The 17343-nt window shown below is 34.9% G+C and overlaps 1 protein-coding gene across 1 annotated transcript; it reads right to left on the bottom strand.

Annotated features, from left to right (window-relative positions):
- Positions 1 to 6474: 6474 nt before the first annotated feature.
- Positions 6475 to 7062, bottom strand: LOC141519457 (olfactory receptor 14I1-like). Its single transcript, XM_074231695.1, has one exon. It carries the CDS (start codon positions 7060 to 7062, stop codon positions 6475 to 6477), a length of 588 nt encoding a protein of 195 aa, XP_074087796.1.
- Positions 7063 to 17343: the final 10281 nt, after the last annotated feature.

Raw genomic sequence — 17343 nt, 5'->3', positions numbered from 1 at the left:
ATATATCTGTTCTTCTGAGGAGTGCTGCAGAGGGCTTTCATGCTGCTCTATTAGCAGATAGAAACTTTCCCTAAAGCCCCCTCCCCTTTTCTTCTCAAATAATTATGATGGCCAGTCAGTAACTTTTAAAGGATTATTGCTCTATATGAAAAAAAAAATGTTTGAGAACTATTAGTTAAAGCAGAAAAAAAGCTACCTTATATGTTACAAACTCCTCTAAAGTATGAAATCAAGATATTTCAATTCTATTGATTTTTTATTTAATTTACACCTTAGCAACCATTATGATCAGAAACTTGTCAATTAGTTTTTAATAAAAATTAGAAAAGACTAGGAAATTTGATAGCACCTACTTTCCATAAGTACATACACAGTACGTATGACTGTTAAACAGGTGAATAAGGATGTGACATGAATTACATTAACAGCAATAGAACCTTTTTTAAATTGTCCAAAATAAATAACTGGAGATGGTGGGAGATGGGAGTAAATCAGGTTGCCCAAGGTCCTATAGCTAGTAAGTGTCAAGAGTCAGAGTCCAGATTTGAACTCAGATTCTTCCTACTCCAGGGCTGGTGCTACATCTACACCATTTCCTAGTTGCCCTAATAGTAATGTAAATAGCATGATCCCCAATGTATTCGTGTGAAAGCAATGCTTTGTAAATGAGAATAGTGTCTTATAGAGAACAGTGTGATGAATTAAAGGTCATTAGAAAGACCTCAGTTCAAACTTTTCTTTGGACATTTATGTTATATAAGATAATCGGCAAATCAATTGAGCTCATTTAGTTCCCATGTACATAAAGAGCATATGCTAAGATAAGAAAAGAAACATCCCATATTAGAACTTGAGAGAAGGTCAGTTTGGATGGATCAAAAAATAAATAGAGGACAGAAATGTGTTAATTATGTTAGAATGATATGCTGTATTCAGATGATGAAGGAACTTAAATAACAGAGATCTTGATCATTCTAAAGGTAAGAGTGAACCGTTTGAATTTATTGAAAACTGGACAGTGATATGGTCAGATTTTTGCTTGTGAACTTAACATAATCAATGTAAATTAAAATGGTAAGATAGCATGTAACAAACACCTATAAAATAGAAGATAGTATGATAAGGAATACAAATACATAAAGTTAGTTCCTGAGTCCAAGGAGCAAAACTTCCAGGGAAGGGAGAAAATAAGAACTTAGCTTGCTCTTTCCATGTGCCAAACATTATGGAAAGCACTTTAAAATCATCTCATCTGATCCTCACACCAACCTCACAGGCTATACGAAGTTCTATTTATTTTATGTTTTAGAAAACTGAGGCAGACAGAAGTTAAATGAATTGCTCAAGGTGTCATAGCCAATAAGTTTAGAGAACAAACTGTAATTCGAATCTTCTTGATGCCAGACTCAGTTCTCTTTCCATTGTATCATGTAACTTCTTCCTAAAAAGAAGTGTTTTACATTGGAATGACAAAGGGATGAAGACTCACCCTATGCACCAATTGATTGAAATATCTTTCCCAGGTATGATATTGTTGCTTTGATTACTATTCCAAAATATAGAGGTGGAAAAAGACTCAGTGTATATAGGGAAGTGTGTGTCTTTGTCTTTATGTTTATGTGTGTGTGTGTGTGTGTGGTGTGTGTAGAGGGGGAACTGTCATCCAAGAACTGGATACCATGGCCCCAATGTTAGATTTATGGAACCCGGAAGATGTGAGAAGTAATATTCATGTGGAAATACTTGAGGCATTAGAAAAATCAATTAAGGGGCATTATATAATGATCCAGGCAACAAATGACCTCACCAGTTGTAACATGACATTTAATATCATCATCATAACATGTGTGTGTGTGTTTGTGTGTGTGTGTGTGTGTGTGTGTGTGTGTATATATATATATATGTATATATCATATATTTAAGAGAGTAAAGTCTTTGATTCTTATCTCAGTTCACTTCCAGGGTTCTCTTAATTCAATTATGCTTCTTTATTGACAGTAAAGAAATGATTGAATTCCATGTTGCCAGAACCTTGATTCTTTTCATTTTAACCATCAGTATGGTCTTACTATAGAAAAAGCGAATTTATTTGAAGTATCATTAAAACCACTTCAACATATTGTATAGTGCTGGATTAGTAAAACCTGAGTTGGGATCCAGCCTGAGATAATCACTGCTAATCTAATGGTCTCTCATTTAATCAATTTCTTCAGACTTAACTAAAAGAGGTACGAATTCTCCTTTGGGTGTTCCATAACATCTGTTGATATCATTATGTATGGAGTATTTTCATTTTCCTGAACTCTTTAATAAATATTAAGCAAGACACAGGAAATTAAACAGAAAAACAAACTGATTAAACATGAAGCTAGCAATTTGGAGGAGGGAGTAAAGCATGTGGGGATTGAATTAGTGAATCGATTATGGAATCAGGAAGCAATTGCTTAGTTAAAATATGTTGCTGAGATTACTGGATGACTTCACTTTGTAATGGATTCAAGCAATAAACTTTGGTGACTATGAACAATTTAGTTCCTCAGGACAGGAGAAGCAGTGCAGGAGGAAAATGATAGGAGTTAATTTAGGCTCAAAATTCAGAAAGACATTATTGCATGTCTGCTCACAAGACAATGGAAAAAACTCTAATGAAAAAAAAGAATAGTGAAGAGTTGAACAGATTTAACAAGTTGAACAGATTTAAAATAGGGAATAGTTCAGAATTAGTTGCCCTAGGGGATTGGAGCAACTGAGGGATAGATGCATTTGAGATCATGGTAATCATAAAAGAGTTTCCTGGAATTCATGAAGGGTAGTATGATAAAAATGGTGCTAACATGAAGAAAACTTGGAGTTCCTACTCATGGAAATAAAACGTTTGCACATTATGACAAAGTAGTCATAACTACCTTTATAACTAAGTTCGAATGAAAAAAGAAGTCACAGATATTGTGTAATCTGAAGGACTGGAAAATGGAGATTCTTCAGAACATATCAACTTGTATATTAAATGCTTCTAGCCTAAAAACAAGAGTTAGAGAAAAAGACTTTGACTCTAGCACTGAACTCATTGAAAAAGGAAAAATTTTGTTGTGGGGATTAGCAAATTATTTATTGGATATTAGGTATAAAGTAATAAACCTCATAGGTGAAGCTACTGCAGGATGGTGTGAGAGTCTGGAAGTGGCAATGGAAATTGAGACATATTCATAGAACTGTGCAGAAGTGAGCCCAAAATGACTTAAGAGAACCAATTGTCAAATTTTCAGTGTGATGTTACTCCTCAAAAATCACAAATCAGATCTTGGTTTGTTGTTTTGTTAATTGTCTATAATTATAAATCTGATAGAAAAGATGTTACTGACATGGAATAAACTTAAAGATATATTCTGGGTAAATTGTTTTGGATAGCTGTTCCACAAGAATGAGTGAGATAGGGGGTGGTTAGGTGACACAGTGGATAGAGCACCAGCCAAGGAGTCAGGAGGACCTGAGTTCGAGTCCAGCCACAGACACTTAATAATTACCTAGCTGTGTGGCCTTGGGCAAGCCACTTAGCCCCATTGCCTTGCAAAAACCCTTTACAAAAAAGAATGCGTGAGATAGATGTTTTAATAGAAGTGAAACAATATTGGCAAATCTGACTGAGAATAAGAAAAGTAAAAAGTTCAAGAGAAAAACAAGTTGTAATATCAATATTTGGTCTGAGAAAAAATAAAGGACTTCAAGGTAGCAGAACTTTTGAAACAGTTCTTTTTGTGGTGATAAAAAATTAGAATCTGCAAGGATGTCCATCAATTGGAGAAAGGCTAAATAAGATATGCTATATTACTGAAATGGAATGACATTGTGCAGTAAGAAATGATGAAGAGGCAGGTGCCACCCCCATCCTAGCCCACTTCTCTTTCTCTCCCTGTGGTTCTTCAACCTTCTCTTATTCTCCCCTCTATGTCTTCTTAAACTCTTCTCCTCACACCTTCCCTCTCTCTGCTTCCCTCTCTCCCCTCCCCGCTGCTATCCTTATCTTTCCCTCTACCTCTTCTTCTTTCTCCCTTCAGTGGCCTAGATGCTGCTGTTGTGGAGTCTGTCCAGGCACATATCAAAAGGTGGTGCCAGGATATATTCTCCAAAATGGTCATATCCCTGACAGGTGAGCTGAAAGGCACCAGTGAAGACAATAAACATCTAAAAAATATGAAGAAAGTGGTTGACCTATCTAGAAATGAAAACATCTGTTGTAAACAGCTAATGAACAACAGCCTAAAACTTGGATGCATATTTAAAGAAACTAGAAGCAAAAGACAAGAGGTTAGAGAGAAGTGAAAGAATTCTTTAGCACAAATACGTTACTACAAAAAATGTTTTCTAAGAGCCAAAGTGCACTGGAATGTAACTTATAAAATTTCAGTGCTTCAATTCCATAAAAGGAAGCCATGGGACTGGTCCAAGGGGAATCCAGCCCAACCCTGATCTTATTCCTAAAACTACAGCACACCTCTCACCCCAACCTTCATCTGGGACTCTGCTTCCTTTTGGAAGCACACCCCTGGAACAAGGCTCAGAAATCATGAGCAATCCAACCAGAAGTAGACCCAGAGAAGAGGCTCTGGACTTCTTGTCTTCTCCCTCCTCCCTCCAGATTGATTATTGGTGGATGGAAAGTTAACTTTGTCTAATAAAAACAAGAATTCTTGATTTAAAATTATTATTTATTACATTTAAGAAAATTCCATTTAATCCTGTGATTACCAGATTCTTTTAAAGAAAATGATGGATATTTTAAAAGGCTTTTATTCTATATTTGTAGAATCATAATTGTCATTCCATATATTATTTTTCTTTTATTTTATACATTGATATATATATTTATGAAATGAAACATGTATCTCTATAATATAATGCAGTTTATTAAAAAGGATTATTGTATATGTAATTGAAAATCTACTAAATACAATTTGCTTTTCCTTTAAAATTAAACATCAAAATTATTATATAATTTTTTCCTTTTTTTCCTGCCCTATCCTCCCAGAGATGAATATCATTAGAAGATATCTTTATATGTATGTATTTGTGTGTGCATGTATGCTTCTGGTTGGTTTTCCTGAGTGTGAGTGTGTGTGTGGGGGGGGTGTAAAATTATTCTAAGTATACTTCTATTTATCAATTCTTTCTTTGGATGCAAATAGCATATTTCATTGTATGCCACGTGTAGTGATTTTGGAAATTTATTATAGATAAAATAAGTTATTCTCTAAGTCATAACTAAAATAATATTGCTGCTACTGTATATAATGCACAAAACAGAGGTATTTTAAATAACTCTTTAGGCATGATTCCTCATTTGTTGCCATAATGGATGAATCAAGTGATTATTCCACACAAACAGTGAATTAGATTTCCAATTTTTCCATGTCTTCTGTAAGATTTGTCACTTTATGCTTCTATCATATTAGCAATCTAATATATGTAAAATTATATTGTAAGGTATATTAATCCAATTAGTACAAATGGTATAAATAATCCCCTGAGGTGGCTGCATCTTTAAAATTCCCTTGGATTAGAAGCAATTAGATTTTGTGTACAATTGTAGCTTCAAACTTTATCAGTTGAAATACATAGGATCATTTCAAGAGTCATTATTTTTTATCAACTAACCTAGCAAGTACGCAAGTGGAAAAGGAATAGGGAAAACCACTTGGAAAAATAAGAAATTAATGCTGCTATAAATACTAAAATAATGAATACATTAAACACAGCAGAAAAAGTATAAATTGTAAACAATTAATTTCAACTTGAGGGATGAACAAAGGTCTAGTACAAAATCATAGACTCAAAAAAGTAATGAAGTGACTACTGTTGTCATATAGCCAATATTCTCCTCTTTAAAAATAGTAAAAATAGGATCAAAGAGTTAAAGTCCCAAAAACCTTTTTTGGGAAAAGCACACACTTAACATATGAACACATATATAAATCTGGACATGCATATATATATACATATATATATATATATATATATATATATATATATATATATATATATATTTGGAAAGACGAATATATCTCCAACATGCAAAGAAAGAAAAGAACAATTCCACAAATAAGATAAATGGAACTAAAAGAAAGTGAGAAAGCAAGATTCCTACAGCAGATTGAAACTATAACCATCCTGATGGCTACTTTTGTTTAAGATTATCTACTGCTATTGAGGGGCTCAGGTATTGTTCCATTGATTCGTCTGATGACACTACTGACCAAAGACAATGGGTCAATTGACCTCGGCCTCTGGTAGGATGTGTTCATATTATGCTAAATTATTTAATGGATTTATTCCATCCCAGGTAACCTTTCATCAAAAGATCCATTTTCCTGGGTGACGTTTTTTTGGGTCTCTCTTTTAGGCTATCTCATATATGCATCATTTTGCACATTTGACAATCAAAATATATAATCTCCAGTCTGGGAGATTTTTATGTTGTCAAGGATAGTGAATCATCCTCCTGATCATCTTGCCCATGGCACCTGTAATCTTCTGGTTCCGCAGGCTATAGATGATGGGGTTCATCAGTGGAGGCAATGTTGTATAGGACAATGCAATTAAAAGGTTTTGAATAGGGACCGTGTCTGATGTGTCCATGAGGGCTGCAAGCGATATAGAAATGAAAAACAACAGGAGGATGATTAGCTGAGCGGAGCAGGTGCAAATGGCCTTGTAGCGCCCTTCCACAGAAGGAATCTGGGAGACAGTGGAGTAGATGCGAGCATATGAAGCAATTAAAAAGGCAAAGCAGAATAAGAAAACACTTAAACTTAGCACAACTAAGACAAACTCACTTTTAAACACCTCAGAAGGTAAGACTTTCAAGATATGAGAGGCATCACAGAAAAACTGGTGTATCACATTGGATCCTCTGAAGGGCTGGCGGAACATGTTACCTATGTGGACTGCTGAATAAATAAACCCACTGATCCAGGAACCAGATGCTGCCCAGAGACAACGTGCATGATTCATGATGATGCCATAATGTAGGGGGTGGCAGATGGCCACAAAGCGGTCATAGGACATGGCCACGAGTAATGCAATTTCTACTGTTAGAAAAAACGTAAAGAAAAGGATTGAATAGCACAGCCAAAGATGGACAGAGAATGAATTCCAGAGAAAGAATTAGCAATGAATTTAGGAAGAATGACTGAGCTGATACAGATATCCACAAGGGATAAATTGCTCAGGAAAAAATACATAGGAGAGTGAAGCTGTGGGTCAGTTATAATTGCAGCAATTGTGAGAAGATTTGCCATCAGGGTTGCTAGGTAAATCATCAGGAACAGCACAGCATGTAGGGCCTGCAGCTCCCGCACACTGGAAAACTCCATGAGAAGGAACTCTGTGATGATGGAGAAGTTGCTGATTCCTCTTGGTCCATCAAATAACACTATGAGTAGCAGAAAAATAGGTTTTAAAAGACAGAAGTAGTGAAATACTCATTCAGCCAAGGAAACCTGAACAAAAGAAAAATCACCAGTTGCAGGTAGAGCTTGTAGTAGGAAAGACAAGGCTAAGATGCTTATGATAATTGTAGAACAGTTTCATATCTTAGCTCCCAGGAATGACCAGAGGAAGTTAGACAAAATGAACATTATTCAAATGAAAGGCAGCACTTCAGAGTTAATAAAGAGGACTATCAACCCAAGGGAAGAAATGGCTTTCATAAAGCTGTGTGCTTGCATATTGACACAAGCACACATATACACAGAGCTCTGTGTTCATAGAAATACTTGCTTATAAGTATATAAATATGTGTCTTGCTATATATACTTTTATATTTCTCAATCATCATCAATAAAAACATCTATCTTTCTATCTATTTTAACTATCTATTGAAATAAATCAAGAGAAAATGAAAGTTGAGGATGAGGGAAAGATTTTTATTTTTATTTTATAGTAATATGGTTCAGAAAAGTGGTTGGTAACATTCAAGCATTCTATGAGTTAAGTTAATTTTTTGATAGTATTAATACACAGGAGGGTAAACAAGTTTATGTGTAATTCAGTCTCTTGGGCAAGTAACAAAGTTCTTTAGTATTTCTATCGGAACTTGACATCAATTATCTTAACTCTAAAAAGAATTTTCTTCTTATAAAAAACAGAAATACAAATAGCTATAAAACCATTCACAGAGAATTTTTTCCATTATTGTTCTTGTCATTTTTTCAATTGTATTAATTTTCCAGATCTCCATTTTTGGCATATTGGAATAATTTGCGATTTCTCCAACTCATTTAACATTTAAGGAACTAAGGCAAACAGAGTTAAGTGACTTGCTGAGGATGACAGAGACAATAAGAGTTTGAGTCCAGAATTGAACTCAGAAATGACTTCTGGCCAGTCCTTCTATAGTGCTACCTAGAGACCTCATTTGTCATCCAAAATTTGAAAGCCAATCAGAAGTCTTTATGTTTCCCTTCAGTCTGAAGAATTTCCACCTGAAGAAATATTCTTTTTATCCTTACTCACTGAGCATCTTTACTGTAACTAAGATGGAAGGGGTTTTGCTTTCTTATGAGATTATCTTTCCGCTAGTTGGACAAGACTGGACTAAGGTTAATATATGTCTTTCATCTGATTCAGTAACCAGAAAATGGAAGTGGGAATTCCAGAGCTATAGTTTGTAGAAATAATTTTACCACTTCTAAGGCATTTCATCCTTAATGTCACTTCTTTATCTCTCATTTTTTTTGCTTCCTCTGGATTATCAGGTCCAGAATTTGTAAAATTTTCACATTGGATGATATAGTGTGCAACTGCCCCTACTAGAACCAACATTTATGATTCCTATCATCTCTGCATACTCTTCTTATTGTGTGAAAGAAATTCCTCCAAATCAGCTGCTAGGAAGATAAACTACTCTAATAGTTAATTGACTTTGCAAAGAAATTAGGAATGGCATTGTGATTTTATCTTTATAGGGACCTCCTGGAGAGAAAACACTCAACAATGCAGATAGGTAAGAAAGACAGAGATGGAAGTAGAGATGCAGATTCTAATAGAGAGATATAGAAGTAAAGAAATAGATAATTGATTGTTACATGAATATTTGGACAGTAATAAATATCTTGATGGAGAGAAATGTAGATATATTTTATTTGTGTATGCATCTATATAGTCACACATGCCCATATATATGTATATATAAGCATATAACTTGCATGAATATATTTGTAAAATCAAATAATAATTAATTGCATATAGGTATGTCTATGTATGTCCAGAAAGACAGATAGGTGTTAGCTAGCTAGCTAGCTAGATAGACAGATAGAATCATAAAAACATAGATACATAGATACGTAGATATATAGATGATAGATAAATAGATGTGAATCACCATCCTCCTTAATCAAAAATACTCTTCTAGATATCAACTTCTGTTGAAACTTGTTCCCCATCTTGAACTCCCAAGTGGACATTAGAATTTCTACTCCAATCTTCCAAATATTCCATCATTTCATTCTCATCTGTTAACCCTTTTAACAGCATTGCCCAAACCTGGTGCCCTTGAATTCATTGACCTTTACATTTAGATGTACATCTACATGCATTTTGCTCTATTGCCTGCAGTTATAAAAGTCAATTTTCTAGGCAGTAGAATTCAGGGGATTTTACATCTATTTCAAGTCATTTGAAAGTGTCCTCCGATTCAGAGAATTTCTGAAGGACAAACACGTACTTTGAAAATTCCTAGGGAATTGTTGAATTCCCCAACAAAGTAAGTCATACCTATATGTATGTATGTCTCCTTCAAGCTTTATGATAGGATCAGAAATTCAAACTGGACAAAGGGAACAAGTAAATTATCCAGTTCCTTTGTATACAAAGGAAGGACAAAGACACGCCGTAATAATAGTTTTTCAAGTTTGAAAAGACACAGTCCAGGTTAAATAACTGTCTTCTGCTTCCAAATTCATTACTACTCCAACTGAATTTATGCAAAAGTCCAATCTATCTTTGTTACAACAAAACTGAATTATAGATAAAGGAATGGAGGAAATAGAGAGGTGAAGGACGAATTGTCACACAGTTCCTTTTTTCCCCAGGTAACTTTGTGGTGCTCCATCATAAAGACAAATCTTTGGACAAAGAAAATCAAGGAATTGGCCCACTTGCTCAATTCTCCTTGCTATCAGTACCACAAATTTGCAATTAATTGAAATTAAAATTGGGGTCTGTCATCATAGATCAGAAAAATAAATTTGACTGATTTACATAATACTTGAGATTCACAAAGTATATTAAATGATTTCTGATGAGCATCAAAATGACAAAATTTATACTATATACATGTTAGAGGCATGTGTAGGGGGAATCAGCTAGAATGAGATTTACTCATGGTCAAGTTACAGTAAGTCAACAGCCATTATTAAGTATTTGTTATGTCCCAGACTTTGTGGGAGCATTGTAATTACTAAAAGAAAGGCAAAAAACAGTTCCTGATCTCAGCAAACTCAGTCAATGAAGAGGAGAAAGCAAATAAGGATGAAAAAATGATATATACAGGAAGAGCTAGAGGTGATCCAAGAAAGGAACCTAAAAGATTACCCAGCTCATAAGGACCAGGAGCAGAATTTGGACTAAGATCTTATTTTATTCCAACCTACCATTTTATCCACAGTATGATGCCAAACTACCTCTCACAAAAAAAGAGTTACTTATACCGATGTCATCCCCATGCTTTTGAGTAAACATTAAGCCCCTGAGCAAACTGATCAGTCACAAAAAAAAATCATGATCTTAATGAAAATACCTGAAAAAATTGTTCAAATGTGCATACATTTCAGCTTTGTTGTTAATGTCATCAAGTTCTTTAGCTTCTTAGAATCCTACACCCAATCTGGAGACTATTTCTTCACCAACTAATTCCACTCTCCCTGGCATACTCAAAAATATGGTCAAGCAATGAAATCTAAACATCAGAATCCAAAGACATTCTGGTGATTTGGGGTATTTCTTATGGTAAGGAATTAGTGAAATATATTGCCCAGTGTCATTTGGAGATGGTTCTATGAATTCTTCAGAGTATACAAGGCAAACAGCATCATCTCCTTTGTTCCTATGAACTCTTTGTCCATCCCTTGAGAATTATTAATTAGGTAGAGTCCACAGTATAAACAACATGGTGAAAAACTTTCTCCCTTTCGTCTCATTCAAATATCAGTGAAAAAATTATGGCTAATTGGATTCTCTCAGTTCATGAGGGTCTAAGTCAAGAATCAATAAACAATTATTAAATGCCTATCATATACCAGACAATGTGTTAATTGTAAAGGAAATTGAGAGAGGACGAGGAAGGTAAAAAGCACCTAGTACAAGGGCATAAAGGAGAAGGACAAAGGCAATTTAACTGGTAGGAAATGAGGGGAAAAATGTTTTGTGCTCTCCGCTTAAATAGAGAGTAGTGGTGAAAAGGTGTGTTAGACACCCACAAAGATCCTGGATGTGACCATTGGCAAAACAAACTTTGTAGCTTCAAAAAAGAGAAGGAAGATGAACTGACTCCTCACTGTATTTGTAAGCATGAGTGACATGTTGCAGATATTCAGTTAGGAGAAGTTATTCATAAGAAGATAAAAAAAAACATAAAGCTGTGGGACAGTGGTAATTGTAGCAGTAGTGAGAAGATTCCCAACAAGATTAGCAAGTAAATTAGCAGGTAAAAAAATAGTGTGTAAGACATGCATCTCCCATACATCCTGTGACCTGGAATAAACCATTAAGACAAGTTTCAACTCTTTTTTTCTCCCTTTATGGAGCCAACAATCTAATCATTCATTCAGTCATATTTTTAAATATGACTTACATGCTAAATTACATGACAATATTATGAAAAATTATTTTGGATAGATGCATTTGTGGTCATTAATCAAATTTCTTTTCTTCTCAAACTAAATTAAATTTATTTTTTTAAAACTATGTGAAAATGCTTTAAGAAACACTACATACAAACTAAAATGTGCATATCTTGTAAAAAAAACTTCTGAGATCACCAACTGTATTTCAAACACAGTTCCTATCATATACACTGTTAGTATAACCTGTATATTAGTTTAATTTAAATGTGATCAAAATCTTACATTTGAAAATCACTTATATTTGAAAAATATCAAATTCCTAAGCTTCTAAAAATAGTCATAAAATAAACAATGAAATTTAGGTAATTGCCAATTTTATGATTGCTAGCTAAATAATAAGTACAAATCAGTATTTAAAATGGCAAGAAATCAGTTGTTTTGTCTAAACAGTGTTGCTACATTTGTTTGAATGCATAATAAATTCTTATCTTAAAAATGGTGTAATGTAGACTCAGATATTTCTTTTTTTTTACAGAATTCAAATTTGCCATTTTCTTTTTCTTTTCTTTTTGTTTTTTAGAAACATTTTATTTATTTTGAGTTTTACAATTTTCCCCCCATTCTTGCTTCCCTTCCCCTACCCCACACAGAAGGCATTCTGTTAATCTTTTCATTGGTTCTATGTTATACATTTATCTGAGTTGAATGTGATGAGAGAGAAATCATATCCTTAAGGAAGAAAAATGAATTATGAGATAGTAAAATTACATAATAAGATAACATTTTGCTTTTTCTAATTTGAAGGTATTAGTCTTTGGTCTTTGTTCAAAGTCCATAATTCTTTCTCTGGATACAAATTTCATATATTACATAGAGTAGACTCTGATTCTCAATTCAGTCCTTTTTTCCATGTCCTCTGAATTCTATTACTCTTCTGTATTGACAGTAAAGCAATGATAGAGCTAGATACTGCCAGAACCTTGACTCTTGCCATTTTAACCATCAGTGTGGACTTACTATAGGAAAAGACAATTTATTTTAAGCATTATTAGAAGCACCTCAACAGGTTCAGTTCTGGATTAGAAAGGCTCTTTCAGGTCCAATTTTATTATCTCTAAAATGAAGCCCTCCCTCACAAGCTGATCTTAAATATCAAGTAAGAAAATAATCTCAATTAATTTGAAAAACTTAAAGTGTTCATAATTACTCTTAATATTTTAAAATTTAATTTTCTATAGAGCTGAAATCTTTCTTTCATTCTTTTCCTTTAAGGACATATCCCAGGCTTCTCTACCTGCCTTCTCAACTCTAATCTAAGGTCTGTTTCAAACCCCTGTCGATGCCTTTTTCTCTAGAATATCCTGTTGTAAATCGCTGAGTCAATCACAGCTCACACTTCTCTGAACTAAGCTGTTAGTCTCTGGACTTGCCCACCTCTATTCCAGGTGTTTCTCCCCCCCCCCAAGATGCTTCCATCCCAGTGTTCACTCACTTTTCCCCATAACTTCTTCCTACTGATGAGTTCCTGACCTCAGCCTCTATTTGAGAAAATGCTGGGGTCAGTCACAACTTATTTCTCTCTCTAAAATCCCTGGACTTTAAGTAATGTAATAACCTTTTCTCTAGTGGTATCTTTCTCCTAGATCCTTCTTTTGTCATCTCCAGTTAAAATGTAAGATACTCGAGAGTGGGAATGTCTTTCTTGGGCTTGTGTTTACATTCTGAGCACTTAGTCAAATGACTTGTGTCTTTCTCACTCTGTGTTTCTTTGTCTCTCTTTGCCTCTCTATCTCTGTCTCTGTCTCTGTCTCTGTTTCTTTCTCTGTCTCTGGCTCTGTCTCTCTGTCTCTCTGTCTCTCTGTCTGTCTCTCTCTCTTTCTCTCTCTCTCTCTCTTTCTCTTTCTCTTTCTCTTCCTCTTCCTCTTTCTCTTTCTCTTTCTCTTTCTCTTTCTCTTTCTCTTTCTCTTTCTCTTTCTCTTTCTCTTTCTCTCTCTCCAACTTTTCCTCCATGAATTAAAGAGAATAATACACAATCCTCAAATTTAATAGATTCTCTCATTTAATTAATTCCTTCAGACTCAACCAAAAGAAGAAAGAATTCTAGTTTGGGTGTCCCAAAACATCTGTGGATATCATTATGTTTGGAGGACTTTCATTTTACTGACCACTTTATTAAATATTAAGCAAAGGATGGGAAAAGAAGTAGAAAAACACACTGATAAAATGTGATGTGTAATAATTTAGGAGGAAGGGATGAAGTTTGTAGATATTGAATTTATGAATTAATTATGGAGATATGAAGGAATTGCTATGTTATAATATCTTAGTGAGATTACTTTTTAATGGATTCAGACAATAAACTTCTGTGGCTATCAACAATTCCATTCCTTAGCACATGAAAAGCAGTGAAGGAGCCAAATGATAGGAGTAATAAAGGTTTAAAATTTGGCAAGATATCATTGCATTCCTCCTAAAAGGACAATGAAACAAAAAACTTGAATGGAAAAAATGGTAAGAGTTGAGCAGATTTATCAAGGGGTTGGAAAAGAGAAGCGAGGGGTGTTATTGCTCAGGTTAGATGACTGAGGGAATTGGGGTAACTGAGGGATGGAGGTGTTTGAGATCATGGCAATGATAAAGACTTTCCTGGATTAGTGAAGGCTTGTATAAAAACAATTGTGATGAAATGAAAGAAATTTGGAGTTCCTGCTCATAGAAATAAAACTCTTGCATGTGATGGCAAAATCAGGTCATAACTATCTTTGTAGCTTATATGGAATGAAAAGAATAAGTCATTGTGATTGTGCAGTAGGAAGGACTGGAAAATGGAGATTCTCTGGAGGGTTTCAACATGTATATTAAAAGTTTCTAGTCTAACTTCTCTCTTGTTTAGAGAAGAAAGACCGAGAATCTAGCACTGAACTTGTTGAGAAAAGAAGGATATTGTTATGGGGTTAGTAAATTATTTATTACATGCTTAGTATAAATGAATAAACCTCACAGGAGAGGCTACCAAATGATAGTGGCCATGGAAATTGAGACATTCTTAGAATGATGCTGAGGTGAGCCCCAACTGACTGAAGAGAGTCAAATGCCAAACATTCGCTGTGATAATTTATTCCTCAAAAATCACAAATCAGACATTGATTTGTTGTTTTGTTGTCTATATTTATAAAAGTGATAGAATAAACTTAAAGGTATATTCTGGGAAAATTGTTTAGGAAAACTTGTCCATTAGACTGGGTGAGGTAGGTGTTTTAATGGAAGTGAAACTAATAGTGGGAAATATGGCTGTGAATGAGAAAGGTAAAAGTTTAAGCCAAAACCAAGTTGTAATATCACTATTTCGTCTAAGAAAAATAAAAGGATCTTGCAGCATCAAACTATTTGAAACAGTTCTTTTTGTGGCCATAAAGAATTAGAATCCCTAGGTATATCAATCAATTGGTGAATGGCAAAAGAAGATGTAGTGGGGCAATTAGGTGGCTCAATGGATAGAGCACCTGCCCTAGAGTCAGGAGGACCTGGGTTCAAATTCGGCCTCAGACACTTAATAATTACCTAGTTGTGTGGCCTTGGGCAAGCCACTTAACCCCATTGCCTTGTAAAAAAAAATGATGTAGTACATGATTGTTATGGAATGTCAATGTGCAGTCAGAAATGATGAAGAGGCAAGTGCCACCCCACCTTTGCTCACTTCTCTATCTCCCTCTCTGATTCTTCATCCTTCCCTCTTTCTCCCCACTCTTTCCCCCTAACCCCCTTCCCCTCTCTCTTCTTGCCTTTCCTCTTTCCCCTCTCCTCTTCCATCCCTAACCTTACCTCCACAGCTTTTCCTTTCTACCTTCACTTGACTAGGAGATGCTGTGGCACTGTCTGTCCAGATGGAAATCAAGAGGTTGTGCCAGGACATGCTCTCCAACATGACCATGTACCTGGCCAAGCGAGTTGATAGCCATCAGTAAAGACTCTTGTCTTCTGAAAAAAATGAACACATTGAGTAGCTTGAAAAATCTAGAAGTGAAAGGTAATGCTTTAGACAGAAGTAGAATTCAAACAGATTCCAACTAGTTGAGGAGCAAGTAGCAGCTCCTGAGCAAGCAGCCTCCAAGTCGGATGCATATTCAAAGAAACTAGAAGCAAAGTGCAAGCAGTTAGAGAGAAGATGAAAGAAATTTTTAGCACAAAGACTTTACTACAATGTTTCCTAAGAGCTGAAGTGCTTTCGAATGGAACTTGTTAAAACTTCTCTGCTTCTATCCATATAAATAATTCACAGGAGAACCTAGCCCTAACCTTGATACTGTTCCTAAAACTGTACCACCCCACCTCACCCCTATCTTCACCTTGTCCTCTGCATCCTCCTCCACTCAGGACCAAAGCTCAGAAATCAGGATCAATCCAAGCTGGCTCAGACCCAGAGGCAAGGCTCTGGGCTCCCTATCGCCTCCAGTCCTTCTTCCTTCCTCTCTTTGGTGGATGGAGAATAACGTTTGTACAGTAAGAACTAGAATTCTTGATTTAAAATTTTTAATTCTAGTTCTTACATTTATGACAAATAAAATAACTTATTATCTCAAAATCATTCCTAAAAATAATATTGCTGTTACTGTATACAATATTCTATTATGCCCAAAGGGCAGAGATATTTTAATAACTCTTTGGGCATAATTCCTGAATGGTCTCCAAATTGTTTGAATCAACTGACAATTCCTCAGACAATGAATTGTATTTTCAAGTTTTCCTTGTGTTCTCTAAGATTTGTTATTTACACTACTATTTTTGAGAGCATATATACTATTGCAAATTATTTTGATTTCTTCACTGCAAAACTATATGTTCGTATCTTTGACCATTCATCAAGGTTGTGAAGGGTTTATATTCTTATGGCTTTGATGAAGTTGTAATTACAATGTGTAAATTTCTCTCAGTCTTATTATTGCTCACTATTTTCCTTCTTAGCACCTTTTCTTGCCCTATTTTTGTTACCTTATCTTTTCCTCTTACTTGTTCCTTATTTTATCCAACACTCTAAAATGACCTCCCCTATATTCTCCCCCACTCTCCTAATCTTAGTCTATACACCCTTCTAAATGTCTTTCCCCCATGTCCCGACTTTCTTGCCTCTCCAGACATTCTGAAATTTTCTAAATTTCTTCAGATGCATACATTGTTTTCTCTTTAAATCAGATGAGAGTAAGGTTCCAATATTACAAACCCTCTACCCCCACACCTGCTTCCTCTGCAATAGTTACTTGTTTCAGGCCCAATTTTTCTGAAATAATTGCCTTTTCTTATCTGATTTTGCTTTTTTAGAATCATGAAACATTCACAAATCAGTCACAAACTTTCTTTCAGATGTGTAGTAGTCACATTTTAGACAGTTTTAAAGTTGGGATCCTAATTCACTCATTTTCTCCATCTCTCTTTTGCCCCCTCCTTAAAAAGGCAATCATTTTTATATAGATTGCACTTGTGCAGTATTGAAAAATGTATTTCCATA

This window comes from Macrotis lagotis, chromosome 3 (genome assembly GCF_037893015.1).
Source record: "Macrotis lagotis isolate mMagLag1 chromosome 3, bilby.v1.9.chrom.fasta, whole genome shotgun sequence".
In the NCBI taxonomy this organism is placed as follows: domain Eukaryota; kingdom Metazoa; phylum Chordata; class Mammalia; order Peramelemorphia; family Peramelidae; genus Macrotis; species Macrotis lagotis.
The sequence above is the reverse complement of the archived record's forward strand: the minus strand, read 5'-3'. Positions and strand labels throughout refer to the sequence as shown.

Bases quoted from the DNA above. Each gene is read 5' to 3' on its own strand.
- LOC141519457 (XM_074231695.1), bottom strand. From the start codon at position 7,062: ATGTCCTATGACCGCTTTGTGGCCATCTGCCACCCCCTACATTATGGC.